Raw genomic sequence first — 22,004 nt, 5'->3', positions numbered from 1 at the left:
GTGATCTACACAGTCCTGGAAGCCCATCTCCCCACAGCTTTCCTCTGTGGACAATGAAAAGCTGATTTACAGTTTACTGGGGGGCACATTTCACTACAATTTCTATGTGGTTTGAATAACCAGAACCTACAGTTGTATGTAGTTTCTATCAATTATTGGAAGATAATCTTTTGATCTTATGTTTTAAATTAGCATATAACCCAAAGAAATGTTTTACCTATTTTTTATCTTAAAAAAAAAATCATTTAAAGCCTGTTTTTTTCTTTGTTGCTCAGGAAAGGAAAAAGACCGTGCATCTAGATATAAAAAGGATCATTTCCTCCACAAACTATACATCTTCCGTGCCCATAACCCATCTTTAGTTTGATAAATGCAGCTGAATCAGTACAGCTTTTTAACAACCATATTCTTAACTTTGATAAAAATGATAGTCATTTTCCGTTGAGCCTGTCAGCTGTTATACATTTCAGCCACTGATTTTGAGTAAGTTATCAGTGCAGTTTGCATGTATCCCTGCAAGATTAGGGGCAGCAGGAATGAAAGAAGGCTGGACTGTAGTTTTAGGGAAAGACGGGAATCTAGAAAGCTCGGGGAATGGAAGCCGGGGACTCTCTCTGGTCTCCTGTGTGCATGCCTTGTCTTTGTGACGGGAAGGGGACAGTGTCTATGAGCATGTCTGTGTGTGGGTACAAGAGTCAGATCCGGGGACTTCCCTGGTGGTCCAGTGGTTAAGAATCAGTGCTTCCAATGAAGTGGGTGTGGGTTCAATCCTTGGTTGGGGAGCTGAGATCCTACATGCCTGGTGGTCAACAAACCAAAACATAAATCAGAAGCAATATTGTAACAAATTCAATGAAAACTTTAAAAATGGTCCATATCAAAAAAAGTAACAAAAGATGGGGACCCACTGGTAAGCAGGCCTCCTCCTCTTTCTGTCCCTTGGGGCTGGGCTTGGGTGGTGGGGGTGCCGGGGAGGGACCAGAACTGGGCAGGAAGGGAACCCATTGCCCTCTGTCGGTCTGCAGTGCCTTCTTCCTGATTTCCTCATGGAAGAGGTTGAGCATTCCTTCCCCTACAGTCTGAACTGTAAATATCTATTCTTCTTTTTCTCTGAATGTGGCACTCATGAGAGCAAAGACCAGTCATCAGGGGTGAATTATTTAATACAATAATGTTTTAATAGCTGAGAGGAGACACAAATAGTCGCAGTGCCTGTGGCTAATGGATTTCCCTGGTAGGAGATAAAAGGCTGATTACACAGCAGAGCAAGTGAGGGCCTGGTGCGTTAATGACAATTTACAGGTCAGCTCACTTACAGGAGTGATTTAAACGCACCATCTGTTTTCTAACTGTAGGTTGATAACTATGATTTTACAGACAGCCGGCGTCTCTTCATCAAGAACTTATTTGTCTTTCTGAGTCTGGTTAGTCGGGCCCCATAAAATTTCACTGACTGGTCCATCCAGATTCTTTCCAAATCAGTTTCTAAGTTTAATGGATTGACAGCAGCCAATCTTGCTTCATTCGACTCAGCCTTCCTCTGCCAGGTTAGAAAATTAAATGCTAATGCCCTAAAGTAGCCCTTGTATGTACCTGATTAGCTTCTTCCTTCTCTCTCTTTTTTTTAAAAAAAAAAAAAAAAAAAAACTTATTTATTTATTTGGCTGCACTGGGTCTTTGTTTAAGCACACAGGATATTTGATCTTCATTGTGGCACATAGGCTCTTAGCTGTGGCCCGTGGGATCTAGTTTCCTGAGCAGGGATTGAACCTGGGACCCCTACACTGGGAGCTCAGAGTCTTAGCTGCTGGACTACCGGGGAAGTCCCTGGATTAACTTCTTTCTGATATATATGAGATCAGATCAGATCAGTCGCTCAGTCGTGTCCGACTCTTTGCGACCCCATGAATCACAGCACGCCAGGCCTCCCTGTCCATCACCAACTCCCGGAGTTCACTCAGACTCACGTCCATCGAGTCAGTGATGCCATCCAGCTATCTCATCCTCTGTCATCCCCTTCTCCTCCTCCTGCCCCCAATCCCTCCCAGCATCAGAGTCTTTTCCAATGAGTCAACTCTTCGCATGAGGTGGCCAAAGTACTGGAGTTTCAGCTTTAGCATCATTCCTTCCAAAGAAATCTCCTTCCAAAGGCTGATCTCCTTCAGAATGGACTGGTTGGATCTCCTTGCAGTCCAAGGGACTGATACATATACCTCAGTACTAATCATGTACCATCCTTGAGAGAGTTAATAAAAAGTCACTCAAATAATTTTCTGAGTCCTCTGGTTCAAATCCAGAAACCTAGTTGAGAAAGGCTGCACGGGCATCCACTGCTTATCAAGATTCCTGCCACCCCCCCTTTATCTTTTTTCCCTCCCTCTTCTTGCTTCTGCCTATGTCCCTCTCCATGAAGCCCCCTAACACACACACACACACACACACACACACACACACTCACTCACACCCTTCTTTCTCTCACATGGACAAGGGGAGCCCAACTTTGGTCTCCATTCTTGTCCCCTCCCACCTCACTGCTCTGTTCTTCGGTCATTCAGTTCAGTTCAGTTGCTCAGTTGTGTCCGACTCTTTGTGACTCCGTGGACTGCAGCACACCAGGCCTCCCTGTCCGTCACCAACTCCTGGAGTTCACTCAAACTCATGTCCATTGAGTCAGTGATGCCATCCAACCATCTCATCCTCTGTCGTCCCCTTCTCCTCCCGCCTCAATCTTTTAGCATCAGGGTCTTTTCAAATGAGACAGGTCTTCGCATCAGGTGGCCAAAGTATTGTGCTGTAGAAGCTAAGGATTAAGTGTGAGGCTGTGGAGCCAGCCTTCTCGGTTGAGATCGCTGCTCTGCCACTTTGGAGATATGGTGACCGAGCCGTTGGACTGTCCTGCCCCAGTTTCCTCTTGTGAAAATGGGGGTACTAATGAGACCCACCTCAAGGGTCGCTGTATTAAGTCATTCAACACTAAGCTTCAGAGCCATGCACAGTCAATGTGGCATCCCAGGTGGCTCAGTGGTTAAAAAAAAAAAAAAAAATCTGCCTGCCAATGCAGGAGATGCAAGTTCCATCCCTGGGTCAGGAGACCCCATGGAGGAGGGCATGGCAACCCACTCCAGTGTTCTTGCTAGGAGAATCCCACAGACAGAGGAGCCCTGGCAGGCTATGGTCTATACCCACTCCAGTATTCTTGCCTGGAGAATCCCACGGACAGAAGAGGCTGGCAAGCTACAACTGTGGGATCTCAGAGAGCCTGGCACGACTGAGCGCATAGCACGCAGTATGTGCTGTACTAACTTGTGGTGGTTCTCACCTGTGAACCCCAGCTCCGCAGCAGCACCGGGGGGGCTGGTTAGAAAAGTTCTCACCACCCTCCTTTCATCCTTCCCCCAGGTCTGCTGAATTGGAAACTCTGAACTGGTAGGTGAGGCTAAGGAATCTGGTGTGTTAACATTTGAAAACCACCACCCTAGATGTAAGAAGTAGTCACACTGCTGGGCACCTAGAATATAAACATGAAAAAGACCCCATCTCTGACCTTCAGGAACACATGGTCTACTGGGAGAGGAGATGTGTAAACAAGACCAACCAAGGATTCTGAGCAATACACTGGCAACACAGAGCCCCTGAAGAACGAGGAGCCACGTCTGCATTTGGGGAGGAGGGTTTGCAAATAACTTCCAAAGAAGTCATGCTTGAAATAATTTTTAGAAAAAAGACTAGAACTTCTCCAGTTGTAAGTGAGGGGAAGATATCCTATAGAAAGGAGTGTGTGTGGATCCACATACAGACCTCAGCTTTGAAAGAGCAGCTCCTGGAGAGAGGATGGGTTTGGTCTTTTGTTCACTGTTGGAGCCCCTGGACCTAGAACATGCCTCTGGTTCACAGGAAGCACCAGTAACTATTTGAAGGATTGAACACGAAGGTCTTAAATTCCTACATATTTCATTTTCACTGAAATGTTTCTTTGCAGCATGATGTTAAAACAAATAAAGCTAATTGTGAGTTCCCTGTTTTAAAAAAAACTATAGTCCTGAAAGAAATTAGCCAATGCCCGGGTTGTTTATTTCACACGCGGTATTTTAAAGCACACGTTGGCAATGTGAGACGTAGGAACTTTAAGCCTGCCAGGTGGCTCAGCAAAGCCGAGAACACTTGCTTGGCCCCAGCTTATCCCGAGCCCTTATCCAAACGTGCAAATTATTGATGCTTCTTATAAACACATTGGTCTCTGAAATAGAAACCACATGAGGTTTCCTCATTAAAATGTGAAGACCAGCTAGCCCAGACAACGTATTTCCTTCTGCTTTAGTTAAAATCGACTCTGCATGTAAAATGATTGGGTCTTGTAGTTTCCTGGTGTTGCTCTCAAATGCAGGTGCCCACTCTTTCTTCTGGCTGCCAGGGCGTACTTCATAGCCCCAGAGCTTCCCCACGGGGACCGCTGCACCTTCACACTGACCACAGCGACAGGTCTGGTGGCCGATTCAAAAGAAAGGACTTATGCCAAGGTAGACCCCAGGACTGAGGTTTCCTTCCTGTCAGAGCCACTTCTAAAGGGAGCCACCCTGCGGGATTTCCTGCCCAGCATCCCCACCGAACTTCGTCTGGTTTCATATACCCTGTTAATTACATCCCTGGCTAGCTTGCTCTAGCCTCTGATCTGACAAGGCCCCAGAGGAGGGCTGCTCTAACCTATGTTCCTAACCAAGTGGATCAGAGATCAAGGGTGTTTTTGAGGACAAAGGGACCTTGGGGATCGTGGACAACCTCCCACCCTCCCCCTCACCCCAAAGCCTTTCCCACTGTCTTCCGGAAACTAGAGGCTTCCAAACACTGAACATTCAGGTGGTCTATCACGTGATAGAGCTAGAGAATAACACACACAATATTCTTCAACACCTAAGGTGAAATCGGTTTTCCTCTACTTCCCTTTTAGATTGAATTGGGATTAAAAAGAACGGCCCCTCAAATGGACTCAGTACATGAAATCAGCTTTTAACTTTTCTCTTCATTTGATCTTTTGCTGCTCTGCAGTAATGCTTTATGGTTAAACTAACAAGCCCTCCCAGTGTGGATCTGGCTGCTGTCACAGAGCAGATTTGGCTGGAGTCGCTTGCATGTGTTTGAGAAGCACTGCCAATCTCACATCATAATGCAGGTATTAGAAGTGTTAATTAGAAGTGACTTCTCAGTACTCTTGCCTGGAGAATCCCATGGACGGAGGAGCCTGGGGGGCTACAGTCCATGGGGTCGCAAAGAGTCAAACATGACTGAGCGACTTCACTTTCTCTCTGGACCTCAGTTTTCAATCTTTAAAAAGAGTGAACGGGACTACAAGTCGCTTTCAGGGATCCTGTCAATTTTAGGTCTTCTCTCCACAGCAGCATTGAGGAGCTAAGGACAGGGTGGAGGAGAATCGAGGACAGACCGCCATGATCATTGCTGTGTATGTGCACGCCTGCGTGAGCTGATCCTCTCTTTCCTTGGTTCTTGTCATGAATAGATGCCCTTAGTTACTAGATGCACACTAGGATTCATTGTATTACTAATGATAAGAAGTGAAAAAAATAATAATACCGACTGATTTTGTAATGCTGCAGGATAATGAGTTTTTAGATGTACTTTAGTTTTGTTCGTGTGGGGGATGTGATTTTGAATAAGGGTTTGTCCCTTTTTAGTACCCCGTGTTTACAGACTACTTCATCTGTTCGTTCTGCATGGGTTTTTGCTTCTGCAAACATATTCACTGTGCCAGTTCCTGGGATAAGCACTGGGCTGACAGAGGGAATACAACTTCATATGATTATTCATGAAAACATTTTAAAAATACATTACATAACTTAATAAAGTTGCACTAGAAAGAGGAACAGAGAGATCACCCATGAGATTCCAGGCAAGAATGGAGACTTTTTACTTGCAGGTTATCACCCTCTACCCCACTGCCTATCTTCAAAGATTGTGAACCCTCTGGATAAAGCATTGATTGAGCTGAACGTCTTTGAACTTAAAAACTTTGTTCTTTAAAATTTATTTTTCTATTTATCCAGTGCCTCAATTTCTTTGTAAAATATATTTTTCCTTATTTTAATCCTTGCCCTCGGAGCATCCTTAGGGTTAATATTTGTGGAGAGAATATATATTTGTTACGTACCTTGCACTTCAAGGACATAGTTGCTTTAAAATAGGGTGGAGTCAGTAGCTTTTAATACTTTGGCTTTGCCTAAAAAGAAACATCTAACAGCTGTGTAACATTTGGGGCTTCCCAGGTGGCCCTAGTGTTAAGGAATCCACCTGCAACGCAGGAGCCAAAGGAGACATGAGTTCAATAACATTTAACACACCACAAATCCTTTGTGATCTTCACCAGTTTCACTTTCTCTGGTTGCTTTTTTTTTTAGTTTATATTGGTTCTGGAGGAAAAGGCTGGAGGCTACACTTTTTGTAAGTTAAGCTGACAGCCAGTGGTGAATGTTGGAGGCAGTATTAAGTGAATGCAGGCCGCCGGGGGACAAAGCATATATTCTTGGTCTCTAGAGTGCATATAGACTGGGGCCAAGGATAGGGGGGCAGAGGCATAAAATGCACCAACCAGGGTGTAGAAAAGACCTTGGTAGGCTGGTTCACGCAGAAATCAGTGAAAACACTGGTCCCAGGTAACTTCATTCTGAGCTATTGACTTCACTTAGCTAAACATTTGTTCTGTTATTTAACATTCTCTTTCCTCCGTCATCACTGCCTCCACATCTGTCACAAAAATTGTTTTCCAAAAGATATTTCCGAGGTTAGTTAAACTTAGATAAATATGAAAATTGAGGTTTGGTCTGCAGAGGAAGGTGAAAGAAAATTCCAAGGGCCCGGGAGATGTTGCAGAAGGGACTCATGAAAGAGATGAACATCCATGAAACAGCTACTATTTGTCAGAAAGCAGGTTTGAAAAAATATGAGAAAGTTAGCAGGTGGACTTCCCTGTCAGTCCAGTGGTTAAGACCCTGCTCTTCTAATGCAGGGTGCATGTTCAATCCCTGATCAGGGAGCTAAGCTCTCAAATGCCTTGGGGCCAAAAAACCAAGATGTAAAACAGAAGCAGTATTGGAACAGGTTCAATAAAGACTTTTTTTAAAAAAAGAAAGTTAATAGGAAGGCAGCAATTCTTGGCAGTAGAGGTTAATGCGAGCGTGTGCCTGTGTTCACAGAGAAACGCTGCCTTGTGGTCTGGCAGTTAACATGTTTATGAAGCTGAGACTTCAGTCATTAGCAAAGCAAGAACCAGAAAACGAGGATGGAGTCAAAACAAGAATTATGAACAATGATCAGGCACACCAATTTAGGAGCAGTACATTGAAATTTTAAGTTGAAAAATAAGTTGTTTCAGGATTTCCCATTTCCAAGGTTTTGTGTAAGAATAAATGTTTAAGGATATGAGATTCATTGCCTTTGTTTTGGAGGATCAGGGGAGTTACAAACTATTTCATTTACATAAATAAAAATGTTATCTTGATAATAAAATAATGAGACATACTTATTTGGCTTAGGTATCTGCAGATGGGTAAAATAGAAATCACATAAACTTTGATTCAGTTCAGTTTCGTTTCAGTTTAGTTCAGTCACTCAGTCGTGTCCAACTCTTTGCGACCCCATGAATCGCAGCACGCCAGGCCTCCCTGTCCATCACCAACTCCCGGAGTTCACCCAGACTCACGTCCATCAAGTCAGCGATGCCATCCAGCCATCTCATCCTCTGTCATCCCCTTCTCCTCCTGCCCCCAATCCCTCCCAGCATCAGAGTCTTTTCCAGTGAGTCAACTCTTCGCATCAGGTGGCCAAAGTACTGGAGTTTCAGCTTTAGCATCATTCCTTCCAAAGAAATCCCAGGGCTGATCTCCTTCAGAATGGACTGGCTGGATCTCCTTGCAGTCCAAGGGACTCTCAAGAGTCTTCTCCAACACCACAGTTCAAAAGCATCAATTCTTCGGCTCTCAGCCTTCTTCACAGTCCAACTCTCACATCCATACATGACCACTGGAAAAACCATAGCCTTGACTAGACGAACCTTTGTTGGCAAAGTAATGTCTCTGCTTTTGAATATGCTATCTAGGTTGGTCATAACTTTCCTTCCAAGGAGTACAGATGAAATATCATGCCATGTGAATATAGACAGTGTAGACACAGAATGACTTTACAATCAGTAATGTATTTAATAACAGGGCTTCCCAGGTGGCGCTGGTGGTAAAGAATCTACCTGCCAAAGCAGGAGATGTAAGAGTTCAATCCTTGGGTGGGAAAGATGCCCTGGAGGAGGGCATGGCAACCCACTCCAGTATTCTTGCCTGGGGAATCCCATGGACAGAGGAGACTGGCAGGTTACAGTCCATAGGGTTGCAAAGAGTCAGACACGTAATAAACCATATAAGTTAATTGTGAAACAGTAGTTATTTTTCTTCAATCTTAGTCTCACAGTACAAAATTATTATTAAGCTACTCAGTTTATCTTGTGCTAAATTTCAAAAATAAAAGTAACTTCACTTGCTTTTTGTCTATAGCTATCAAGTTTTTGGTGCGTGTGAGAGAACTCATTTATTACACTAATGAACAGCATTCTTGATAACTGACTGAAAGTAATTCTAGCTCCTCTTATATTCTTGTTTTGCAGCTTGGCTCATCGTCTTCTGTGCCTTTTACGTCTATTTTTTCTCAGCTTTTTATGACTGTTGTGGTTCCCCTCATTCTTGGACAGGTAAGGTCTCCAGTTCTCTCTGCTCTTTTTCTTTATAGATCAAATTGTGAATTCTTATGTAGTGTCAGGACAGTTGAGAGAAAAGCTAGTCAGGGGAAGAGATGGTTAAATAAAAATCTAAGACTGTGAAACACAAGTTTCCTCAATCACGATAGTCCTATCTTTTTATTTTTTTAATGAACATCAGTCTGCTTTGCAGATAACTGTATATAGGGACACCTGCATACAGTCTTGATTTTTTAATTTATCATCCCTTATTGTAGCTATGTTGCTAGCTTGAAAACATCTAGTAAATCATTACCTTGATTTCCAATAAGGTGTCAGCATTTAGGACCATTTGCGGAACAGGCACCTGCATTTGACCACCTTCTTAGCCTTCTCTGATAGCAGTGATCATGCTTGTGATGCTGTAATTGATAAAACAAACATTTAATTCTATTAGCTCTTTAAATTCGATCTTAGAAAATGTAGTTTCCTTTATTATTCTAACTGAATTAGACTCATAGAAGAAATTCCTAACTTCTTCTAACAGGTTGATAATGAGTATATAATTCAATTATGAGCATACAAATTTAAAAACAAGGTTGTTGTTTTAATCCTAGGTAGCCATGGTAACAGCATACAGAATTTAATGTACTGCTAAAGCTAGTGAGTCTTAGCAAAATAGTACATTAGAATGGTGAAGAGCCCAGACCTTGGGTTAAGAGCAACTAGACTCTGGTTCTTAGTCCTGCCTTTTATTTGCTGTGTGACCTTGGGCAAGTCATTTACTCTCCTTAGCTCCAGGTTCATAATTTATTAAATTATATAATAACGGTACCTATCTTAAAGGGTTATTGTGAAGGTCACACGAAATACGATGCATCTTAAGTTTTTTTCCCTCATGCAGCCTGATACAGGTAAGTGTTCTATAGTTTCATCATCATTTTCAAATTCCCTGTGGATATGAAACAGGAAGTAATTCTTTGAGGCATTAGCTGTTTAAAAACGGTGCATGTATAGACATGTAGTCTTGACCTGCTGTCTTAGGTTCTCCGGGAAATCAAGTCTGAGACCAAGGTTTCCATGCAGGAAGTTGAATGGGGGGAACCCTTGGGATCAACAGCAGGGAGCCCGAGACAAGTGCAATGAGGGAGGGGTTGTCTGTGGTGCTGCCCCAGTGGGATCTCAGGCCGGACCCACCCCTCAGAGAGGTCCTCCCCGAGACATGAGTGCCCGGTTTTTCTCCTCTTGCAAAGAGCAGTCGTCACATGCTGCCTCCCACTCCCACCTGCCGCCTCGCCCGGGAGAGGTCTACCCTGGCCTGAGTCTGCTGTCTTAGCAGCAGCTGGTTCTGTCAGTCAGACCACTCTCTGCGCTGGGAATCTCTTCCTATCTCCAGCCAGTGTCTTCACTGTCTCCAGGGTAGTCCTAAAAACAAGCCATGTTCTGTTATTCCTCTCCCAGAAACTGCCCGTGCAGCTCCCTGTCACCTGCTCCTCGAGTGGCCCACGAAGCCCTCCTCTCTGACCCCAGCCCGCTTGTCAGTGTCCTTCACATCCGCCTCCACCATCTGCTTCACAGCTTCTCTTCTGCCCCGAGGTGTGCCCCTTCTCTGCTCCATGCCTTTACCTCCTTGTTTCCTTCCTTTCTGCCAGAAAACTCCTGCTCACCCCTAAAGACTCAGGACAGAGGTGTCCTCTGAAGCGCTCTGACACCCCGGCCCTAGATTAAATTCCGGTTCTCCCATCGTACTTGACTCATCATATGTATTAGGAGCAACAGTAAGGTAGCACCCGTGAGCTTCCCAGAAGCAGAGGCTCTAGCATAAGTGTATTTAGTAGCACACTCAGCTGGTGAAGAATCCGCCCGCAGTGTAGGAGGGCTGGGTTCGATCCCTGGGTTGGGAAGATCCGCTGGAGAAAGGAAAGGCTACCCACTCCAGTATTCTGGCCTGGAGAATTCCGTGGACTGTGGGCTTGCAAAGAGTTGGACACAACTGAGTGACTTTCGCTTTCACTTCCTTTCAGGAATCGGATGTTCACTGTATTAAAACCTTGGCTGAAGAAAACTTTGAATTTATCCTCTCAGTAGCCCCGCCAGCCATTTTCCCAAGATCTCTGGCTTCACTCAGTCCTGTCCAACTCTCTGGGACTCTTTTGCATTCCATGGGCTGTGGCCCACTAGGCTCCTCTGACAATGGCATTTCCCAAGCATCACCGACTCAATGGACATGCGTTTGAGCAAATCCAGGAGATAGTGAAGGACAGGGAAGCCTGGCGTGCTGCAGTCCATGGGGTCACAAAGAGTTGGACATGACTGAGCAACTGAACAACAGCCAGCTTTGCTAGAGAGAAATATATCATTGGTTCCCATCTTGTTTTAAATTCATGACCCCACATTTAAAATGTCATTCAGCACTTCCCAGACATCCTGCTCTGCTTCCTTATGAGATCATTTTACCCTATCCTCTATTTTCAAATCCCTTTTACTTCCCCTGACACTCTCCCATTTGCCATTACCCTTGGGTCTCACTGACTTTGCTTCCGTTTCTGAAACCTGTCAGCCTCTGTCCTGCCTGTCCCTCTGTTTGGGACACCTTCCTACCTGTCACCTCCTCAGAAAGGCCCTTCCTCCACAGGCTAACCCATTCAGTCCCTAGCGTATTATCCAGTTTGAACCTCTGTTTGGTATGGATCATTATCTGCTTCTTGTTTATTTGTCATTTTTGCTTTTTATTTATTTCCTCAAACGTGAGCTCCATGAGACCAGGGACCTTGCCTGCTGTTTAATCTCTCTGTTCATTTGCTCACTGACCAACCTAACCTTTGAGATATGGTCTTTGAGGGCCTCATCAGAAGTGCTCAGTGTCCTACTTCAGAGGAACTAGGTTCCTGGCAATGCAGCCTCATTTCTCAATTATAACCAGAGTTGCCATATATTAAAGTAAACATTTCCATAGATTTTTATATGCATTTTAAATGAGATTTTATTATTACCTGTTAAATAAATGTTGGGAACTAGAAAGAGAAGAAAAAGACCAGGAAGGGTGAGTTGAAAATATTTTCCTTAATTTTTTAATGATGATTAAACTTTTATCATTCCGTTTCTTATTTACATTTCTTAGAGTGGACTCTATTTGCTTTTTGAGTGTATGTGTTTGCTCCAGACAGTACTTCTTTTGGACTGAAATCATTATTGAATGACTGACACATCAGTCACAGGCAGTCTGACATGTGACACGCCGATGCACAGTCTGACACGCTGACGCGTGTGGTCTAGTTTGGTCTTTGCCACTGCCTGGCTATACACATGCTTTCTAGGTCTCACTTACCTCGTTTATAGAGCTAAGAGTTTAATATCTTCCAGCTCGGAGATGCCGTGTGTGAGATAAGATTAGTCTTTCCATAGATAGTTGGGAGATTGCTTGCTTCCATCAGTTCTAGAAAGAAATTAAGTGTGTGTTATTGTAATGTTTCTTCTTTTCTGATAAAGCCTTCAATGTATCTAACTGCCTATGACAAATGCTTATTTTATGCATTAGATTTGAGAGATTTATGAATCAATGTTAATGAAATAGAATTTCCACTACCTTTGAAAAATATTATTTTAAAACAGCACACTAAACCCCACGTCGATAAGTTAATAGTAAAAAAGCATATTATTTATCACTAATGCATTTTCTAGTCCCTCGTTCATGCTTTGTTTCTCAGTTTGAGATTGACTTTTCATGTTAAATAATCTCCAGCTGAAGCTGCAGTTAATGTCATTAATGCTAGTAAAATTTTGCACTTATAAAATTATATTCGGTTTTCATCGCTTCACTTGAATCGCTCTGGGAGAAGAGTGTCTTTTATTAATACATCATGCAATGGGGTATATAGGTAAAGAGTGTTGTGATAGAAACATCAGCAAACTGGGACTTGGGAATAAGAATAGTTCTTATTTACCACGTACATTCCCCGGTTCTAAAGCATTTTATATTTATTTAATCACTTAGTCCTCGCTACAATTACTAGTCTATGCATTTTAGAGATGCGGCACAGGGAAGTTAAGGAATTTGCCCAAGATCACAAAGTAAGAAGCTCCAAAGTCTATACCTTGAACCCCTATGCTATTGTTCACTCAAGAGAGAGAGGTGAGAGTTCTAATAATCCATGTGACTGGCTTTTGAGCATTTGATGCAAGCCGTTTGGGCTCTCAGGTTCCTTTGTTTTCAGCTATAACCCGAGCAGGATAGAATCTGCGTAACCTTGTTCCTGAGAATGGAAGTAAATGTTAGTAGAGGGAAAGAATTTCAGAGAGTGAAGTCGATGATGGGTGCTTCTTTTAAATAGATGGGTGCTTCTATTTAAAATAAATAATCCATTTATTATTACTGTTTCCACTTTTGTTTAAAAAAAGTGTAATATTAGTTTGAATCTACTCAATATTTAATAAACGTTACATAATTGGTTTGATGTCGCATCCCTGACTGTACATTTCAAAAGAACATTAATGAAGAAACAAATCACTTTCTGAAAATATGTATATTCAGTGGAATAGAGGATTAAAAATTGAAGATTAAAAAAAAAAAAGGCAGACTCAGGATATAGAGAACAAATAAGAGGTTACAGTGGGGAGGGGGATGGAGCAGTACAGAGATTGAGGAGTGGGAGGCACAAACTGTGGGGTGTAAGACGGGCTCAAGGACGTACTGTACAACATGGGGAATAGAGTCAATATTCTGTAGTAACTGTAAGTGGAAAGCAGCCTAAACCACTACAGTATTGTAAAGTAATTAGCCTCCAATTAAAATAAATAAATAAATTTTTTTAATTGTATGAACTCTTAAAAAAATCTTTAAATAAAAGACACACAAAAAAACTTCTAAAAAATTGAAGAAACAATCTAAAACTACCTGGGAAAAAAATGAATTTTAAATTCAAACTTAATCTGAAAAATCAGCCATCATCCATTCCCACTCAAAAATCAATTTATAAGTGTAAAGATAGAATAGAAAGAAAAACAACACAATGCCCTGGAAAAAAAATGAAGAAAACAAAATGATGGCTATTATACTTCTCACTTACCTCTGCATATCAACCTTCTTCACCCAAGACTGTTATTTTTCCAGGGGCTCACCTTGGAGATCATGCAGTAATTGGCATGCAGTTCAGCTTATTAGAAATACGAGGATTCAAAACTTTAAGTTTCATTTTAACCTTTCCTGGTGCTTAATTTAAAGCAAAGAAAATCAAAATGCAGAGGGTAAGACAATAAAAGCAAAAGGCTTCTGATGGAAGATTTTTTTCCCCTTCTATCTCCATAGAAAAGCAAGCAAGTTAGTGAGGATTTATCATTTAATTTTGAGCAAATGCATCTCTGTGAGCTATGAGGGAAAATGAATTAGTATAGATTCCGAAGAAAGTTACAACAAGCCACCTCACCAGAATGCGTTTTTCCACTTCATTTTGACTTTTTTCCCCCCAAAAGAGAATTCTGAGTGGTTTATATCAGGTTGCATTCATCTATCTCTAGCAAAGCCTTGTTTCCTATAAGGTTATTAAACACTGGTGTAAGGCAAACAGCTTTGGAGAATTTTAAAATGACACGAATTCTTGACAGGTGGAGAGTGTTTGTGTCAAAAGTGTAAGAGAAGTTGGGTTTCCTGGAGTTTATATCCGAAGCCCGTATTTGAGGCATATCAACACGACTTCACCCAGTAGTTTGTGAAATATTTTAACACTTTTCTAGCTACACAGTGCAAAAGAAGGTGTTTTGTGATTTTAATTTTAGAAGGAGATGAAAACGCCCTATGGAGGCTGGCAAGGTAGAGAAACACAGACAAATATCATTGTAACACTAAAAACAGTAAAGAACAATCTATTTTCAACTAGGGTTATCATTTCACTTATGAGTTTGTACAGTTTCCAACCTTCTAGTGGTTTTCTATTTTGAGATTCAGTATCCAACATGAAGAGCTGAGAGGAAAAGCGTGTTAGCGAAGAGGATGCAGAATTTGGCGTCCCTGTTTCTTGCCATATTAGAAGAATCCTAATATACTATGAGACTCTGAGTACTTTGTAATGAAGAAAGAGGTACTAATTAGGTTGACTAAAGTCAGATTAAAACTTATAAAGTTGATTGACAATTACAGGTTTGTCTTGGTTTTTAAATTGGTGAGTTACACCTCATTCATATTTATTTGTTTATTTTGTCAGAGGTGGTGGGGGAAGACGCTTTTACTTTTGGAATTGGGATCCTACATTCTATAATCTGTTGCAGAGAGAGGACTTCTGTGTTTTTAACCATTATATATTAAAACAAAAGTGGAGACTATCAATTTCAATAACTCCATGTAATTTCCATGTTTTATTTCCTAAAGATGTTGAGTTGCATTGATTAGAGCAATTATCAGCATTAATGCTACTAGGAACAGTAAGTTATGGAATGACCTTTTAAGTGAAACGTCTGTGACCTTCCATTAAGCAGCTACCCCCATGGTGCCTGGAGAAGGAAATGGCAATCCACTCCAGTATTCTTGCCCGGGAAATCCCATGGACAGGGGAGGCTGGTGGATTATCGTCCATGGGGTCTCAAAGAGTCAGACACAACTGCGCACACATGCCCCATGGCAATATATGTGAACATGGGGCCATCTGAGTCCCGCAGTTCAGTTCAGTTCAGTTGCTCAGTTGTGTCTCTTTGTGACCCCATGGACTGCACCATGCCAGGCTTCCCTGTCCATCACCAACTCCCAGAGCTTGCTCAAACTCGTGTCCATTGAGTCAGTGATGCCATCCAACCATCTCATCCTCTGTCGTCCCCTTCTCCTCCTGCCCTGAATCTTTCCCAGCATCAGGGTCTTTTCCAATGAGTCAGTTCTTTGCATCAGGTGACCACAGTATTGGAATTTCAGCTTCAGCATCAGTCCTTCAAGTGAATATTCAGGACTGATTTCCTTTAGGATGGACTGGTTGGATCTCCTTGCAGTCCAAGGGACTCTCAAGAGTCTTCTCCAATACCACAGTTCAAAAGCATCCGTTCTTCAGTGCTCAGCTTTCTTTATAGTCCAACTCTCACATCCATACATAACTACTAGAAAAACCATAGCTTTGACTAGATGGACCTTCGTTTGCAAAGTAATGTCTCTGCTTTTTAATGTGCTGTCAAAGTTGATCATAGCTTTTCTGAGTCCCTCAGGCACCAAAATGTGTGTTCTGATACATCAGTCTGTAATGCTGTATAATAGAACTATTTCTCTATACCTCACTATAGTTTCATTGTAAAGAAAGAAATGAACACTAGATAAATTACTATGGTGATTTATGGTTTGCAATTGCTTTTATGAAACAAAACGCAATTTTTTAATAAATGCAGCTATAACTTTAATTCCAAGTTGTACTTTTTAAAAATATTTAACACTATTGTGGCTCAGATGGTAAAGAATCCACCTGCAATGTGGGAGAGCTGGGTTCGATCCCTGGGTTGGGAAGATCCCCTGGAGAAGGGAAAGGCTACCCACTCCAGTATTCTGGCCTGGAGAATTCCATGGACTGTATAGTCCATGGGTTCGCAAAGAGTCGGACACAACTGAGCGACTTTCACAAACACAGACATTTCTATATAAAGCCCTCTTTCTCCTCCGGTCCCACCCACCCTTCAAGGTGCTGCCCCTGCTTCTCTTACCAACCGGTCAGCTTTCTGCCAGAACACCTTCTTCAACACTTCTTTCACCTACTGAGTCCTTGAGGTGGGAGGAAATTGATCCAATAGCCGTCCGTCTGCAGGTTCTCTGGAGAGTCGTTTATTTGTTCTTGAGGATCTGTGAAGGCATGCCTCATTGCAAATTAAGCCTTTTTAGTGACAGAGTGGAAGATGACAGAACCCCATCAGCCTTGTCAGAAGTTCCCTGACCTCATTATTGCTAATGGATCATGGTAATTCAGCCTGTTGTGAAATCTCATGTTCAATTATGCAGGATAATGAGTGACTCAGAACTTAATGTGTCTCAACTCTAGTCCTCATTATCGGGTTTGTTCAGCTTCTTTCAAAAGCCAAAGGTTTTAAATAGAGTGGCTCACTTTTAGATCCAAACTTAAAGTTATCACCAGTGTTCAGGCTGTCCTGAGTTGAAATATCTGATTTGATTTTAAAATATGAGGGGATTGCCATATAACTTCATGTTTCACTCACCCTTTTGTAGGAAAGTTAGGACAGGTTTATTCATTTTTAAGTGTTAATTCTAGAATTCTAAAAGCATGCAAATGGCGTTTGTCTTTGGATTCACAAAAACTCTAGATATTCAGCATCTGAATTATTTAAACTCCCACAACACATGCACTTTTGCTTTTCAAGCATGAGTTATAATTTAATTAAAAACTTCTGGTGCATTGCTGGCATTTTAAATATTAATATGTTCCATGGATCACTTTCGATTATCTACCGTCTTGAAATTCTTGAAGATGTCAGATTTTTAAGATTCCCAAAGTTACACTTGGCGTTGTCTATTGAGGCAAAGGGGACTGTGATAATTACACACATCCATTAGGATCAGCAGAGGAGATAAACTTTGGGGAGGCTTAATGGGCATGTCTCACTGACAGCCAGCAAAGAGCATTTGGCATGATTAAGGATGGATTTGAATGCAGTTGAAAATATACTGTCATTATGGACACTAGCGGAAGCTGCACTACAAATGTGAAATTCCCCAGAAGAAGAATGGGGTGGCAGGGAAGCTTTGAAATCCACTGTGGCCCTCATCCAAATTATTCTCTTTCCTTTCCGTCTTTCGCTGTCAGAATCACTTTGCGATGCCCAACCCGACTCCCTCTGAAAAGAGGCGACCTGTTGGTCTCTGTGTTGCAGATTGTCCGGAGATACATCAGGGACTGGCTGGAGAGAAAGCAGCCTCCTTTTGGTACTGTAAGCAGCAGCGTGCTCCTCATGATCATCTACACAACCTTCTGCGACACGTTCTCGAACCCAAGTATCGACCTGGATAAATTCAGTCTCCTCCTCGTACTGTTCATAAGTAAGTTGGAGGGTGGCCTTCTCGTACTGTTCATAAGTAAGTCGGAGGGCTGTCCTGCCTCTCCCCTCAGCCTCCCCACTAGCAAAGCATAACTATTTGTGGTCCCTAAATTCATCGCCAATGTTCATTTGATTAGAAAAGAATATTTCGTTTCATATTATATGTAGTGACCGTGTATATCTGTTCTTTAAAAAGACATCAGCATCCACTTATGACTTAATCTCCTTTGTTTATTTATGTCTCATTCATAATAGTTGATGAAAGAAGCCGAGACAGCTATCAAATTCAAATGTTAAAGTGACCACTTTCTTGCCCATTTAAAAAATGTTAACTTCAGGTTTATTTTACCCTTTATTGTGAATTAAAACTGGGATTTATAATATATGGTACTGTTGTTTTCTGAGAATAGTAATTGGCTGCATTGGTTAAAATGTGACTATTTAGGTCACTTTTTTCTATTATTAATAAAATAAACCCAAAGTAATATCATTTCATTTTAAGAAGCAGCAGACTATACAATGCAAATAACTGCTAGGCTCAAAAACTAAGCTTTTGTTCCATACCCTGTAATACCAAAGACAACTTTTGGTAATTGTAATATCAAAGAATCTTTTGTTATTAAAATCAACATGAGTTATTCCAAAATATATGTTACATGCTACTGTATTTATGCTCTTTGCTAATATTCATTGGATAAACCAGCTTTTCCTAAACTGAACAAATAAAGTAACCAAATTTTAAATCAAAGAAGGTCTTAGATCTACCCTGAGTAGCAAATATCATAGCTTATCTCTGGGAGTATCTTTCATAAGAACAGATCAAGTCCTACTAGTTTAAATGATTCTGTCAGTTTAGCAATGTGTGTTTGTTTGGCTTATTCATTTGTTTTTGTACTTGAGTTCCCATAACTTTCAGATAAAACCAAGCATACCAATAAGTAGGCTGCAGATACTGGTTTTGCAGTGCTAATTTAGATTTATAATCTTTTTTTTTTTTTTCAGTATGTTCTATTCAACTGAGCTTTATGCTTTTAACCTTCATCTATTCCACAAGGTAAGTGATTAGATTTGTTTGTGTGTGTGTGTGCGCACACACATGCACTCAGTCATGTATGACTCTTTGCAACCCTATGGACTATAGCCTGCCAGAGTCCTCAGTTCATGGAAATTCCCAGGCAAGAATACTAGAGTGGGTTGCCATTTCCTCCTCTAGTGGATCTTCCCCACCCAAGGATCAAACCCGATTCTCTTGCGTCTCCTGCATTGACAGGTGGATTCTTTACCCCACTAGCGCCACTTCCTAAGAATCATGCTCTGTACTTGACTTCCTCGCCCCTACACCCTTTCCTAGTCTTTTCTGTCTCCTGGCTGTTCCATCTTGCTCTCGCCACCATCAAGTTGTAGGCATTACCAAACGACCTGTTCTTGGCCCTCGTTTCACCACTCCCACTGTGTGCTTAGGCAGCCTTCTCTGCTTCACTGGCTCCAGCTCTCAGCTTCCTGCTGATGAGCACTGGACCTTCCACTGCAGTGTTTTCCCGGAGCTCCTGCTCTGCTTCCCACTTCACTTGTGGATATCTTCACCTGACTGTCTTAACAAGACCTCAGACTCAACACCTTCAAAATGGAATTAATCTTTTGCCCTAATACTTTGTCTCTCTCTCTTTTTTTTTAATGAGAATGGTACTAGTATATATTGAGTTCTTTATATGTACCAGTTTTTCCAAGCTCTTTAAATGTATTAGCATATTTCAGTCTTACAACAACCATATAACTAAATGAAATCATTCCTTCCACTTTACAGATGAGGGTAAACCTACTTGTCTAAAAATCACACAACTCTTACATGGTAGAGCTGGGATTTGAACCCAGGGAGTTGATTTACTGGAGCATATATTCTTTTCTCTTTTTTTGGAGTATAACTGCTTTACAATACAACTAAATGAATCAGCTCTAAGTGTGTGTGTGTGTGTGTGTATATATATATATATATATCCCCTCCCTCTTGGACTTCACCCTCGCCCCATCCCACCCTGCTAGGTCATCACAGAGCACGGAGCTGAGCTCCCTGTGCTATACAGCAGCTTCCCACTAGCTAGCTATTTTATGCGTGAAAGTGAAACTGAAAGTCGTGTCCAACTCTGCCACCCCATGGACTGTAGCCTGCCAGACTCCTCTATCTATTGAATTCTCCAGGCAAGAATAACTGGAGTGCGTAGCCATTCCCTTCTCCAGGGCATCTTCCCAACCCAGGAATCGAACCCAGGTCTCCCGCATTGCAGGCGGATTCTTTCCTAGCTGAGCCACCAGGGTAAATTTTACATATGGTGGCATATATATGCCAGTGCCAACTCTCCCAGTTCGTCCCACCCTCCCACTCCCACCCTGTGCCCACGTGTCCGTTCTCTGTCTGCATCTCTATTCCCAAAACTAGGCTCTTCTCTACCATTTTTCTAGATTCCATATATATGTATTGATATATGATATTTGTTTTTCTCTTTCTGACTTACTTCACTCTGTATGAATGAAGCTATCATCCACAGAGTTGCTCAGACTGGAATCCTTCACATAATTCTTGTTTAAATGTCTTGATCCTGCCTTGGTCATATTTCTTGTGCTTCCAAAGCTGGTTCCCCAATTCAGGCTCTCATTGCCTTTCTCCCTAGACCATTGCCATGGACGACTTTCTGGTATCCTTCATTTGCAGACTGGATTTTTCTTGTGCATTTCATACTGTTTCCAGTGGCTCGGAGTTCTGATAATAGCTGTCTTGTTCAGAGATCTTCAATGGTTATGCAGTGCCTGCAGAATGGGGTTCGTTTGAGGGGCTGAGTGAACCGCTACTGGAGTTCCCACTGTCTAAGCTGTAGGTAGACGTAACATCTTTGCTGCTCCCTAGAGGAATCTCGAACATTCTCATTTCTGTCCCTTGCTTAGGCTGGTCCCATGTCAAACTTGATCCTGTGTCCTACTTCATCTTTCTTATTCTTAAAGGCTCACCTCCAGTGAAACGTCTTCCACCAGTATTATACGTTCAACAGATATGAGAAAGTTACCATGGTGAATACTACACGTAATGATTTTGATCCTGTAGGACTTTACAGACTAGATACATATGTACTGATAGCGGAGTGTTCTGTTAGTGCTGCGAAAACACAACCCATAGACAATTCAAAGAAGAAGGCACTTGCAAAGAGAGTGGGAGAACAAGACTCCATGGAAGAGATGGGATTTGACATGAGTCATAGAGAATAGCTAACTATTTAGCAAATGCAGGCGCAAAGAGGGGATTTTGGGGAGAAGAAATAGTAATGCACATGTAGACATACACAGACACTCACACGACCTGGTGGAACAATAGGAGTAAAAGAAAATGGAAAGTAATACTGGTAACTGGGAAGGTAAGCTTGGGCCAGATTGCCAGGCCCTGGAATGCCAGTTCCTGGCAGTGAGTTGCCACAAGCGGAGGAGCCCGGCTTGTTTACGAAGCCTGGAGTGGTGTCAGAGCGTGGATGGTTCAGGCCTCGAATTAGGCACTTGGCTCTTAGAGCACTTGGTGCGGCTGGAGGCCAGTTGTAAACACAGTCAATAAAAATGTATTGATTGGTGTAATTGGAAACATTTTTCCAAGCCTGTGCTTGTGATTTATGAAGTAAGAATAAAGCCCAGAGCCATTAAATTACAGAGAAAATGTGACTTAATTGGGTAAGTCTGAGAGTAGAAGCTATTTTAAAGTTCCTTTTGTAAATGGCTCATTACATCATCCTCAAAAAGATGTTTGCCTTTTGCTGGTTGTTTGCTTGCTGGTCTTTGTGGCAAAAGTAATCATCAGACTCACTCATCCATCCTGTGAGGGTAGGTGGAATACAGATACCCCGTCAGTGACTGAAAAATGCCTTGAAGGACCACAGAACAGCCACTATTGGGATTATTGCTGAGGTTGGGGGGCGGGGAGGGGGCGCATATCCCAACCAGTCAAAGTAGAAGTCAGGATATTCCTCATGAAGGAGGCCGGACTTCATAAAGCCTTGTGGTTTTGAGGCCCTTCTGTTCTGCCTTCACTGAAGTTCTGTTGTGTTTTGAACTTGCTTGGCCCGCTGCCAGACATGCGTGTACTTCGGTAAACAACAGAATGTGGGGTAGCTGTAACTCTGCTCCTCAGTACTGGCTGCATAGCCCCGAAAGACGCCATTAAAATTTGGACATGTTTCGATTAGACAAAATTCATGATCTTCGTGTTCTGTTTTCACGTTGGAAGACCCCATAG

At 42.2% G+C, this 22,004-nt stretch overlaps 1 protein-coding gene across 16 annotated transcripts in view; it reads left to right on the top strand.

Moving 5' to 3' along the window:
- Positions 1-22,004, top strand: part of SLC10A7 (solute carrier family 10 member 7) — a 302,433-nt gene that overhangs the window by 238,506 nt on the left and 41,923 nt on the right. For 8 of the 16 annotated variants that reach the window (XM_025268133.3, XM_025268132.3, XM_006065710.4 and 5 more), the window contains 3 exons: positions 8,660-8,743; positions 17,573-17,738; positions 18,740-18,791. In XM_025268133.3, the coding sequence (XP_025123918.1) occupies positions 8,660-8,743; positions 17,573-17,738; positions 18,740-18,791 (302 nt within the window). Of the gene's footprint in view, positions 1-3,399; positions 4,469-8,659; positions 8,744-10,752; positions 15,490-17,572; positions 17,739-18,739; positions 18,792-22,004 lie in introns of those variants that run through there. The other 8 variants (XM_044930481.2, XR_006545673.2, XM_025268138.3 and 5 more) reach the window with 6 other exon arrangements.

This window comes from Bubalus bubalis, chromosome 17, assembly GCF_019923935.1.
Source record: "Bubalus bubalis isolate 160015118507 breed Murrah chromosome 17, NDDB_SH_1, whole genome shotgun sequence".
In the NCBI taxonomy this organism is placed as follows: domain Eukaryota; kingdom Metazoa; phylum Chordata; class Mammalia; order Artiodactyla; family Bovidae; genus Bubalus; species Bubalus bubalis.
Note: the sequence above shows the minus strand (reverse complement) of the source record. Positions and strands in the feature narration are given on the sequence as shown.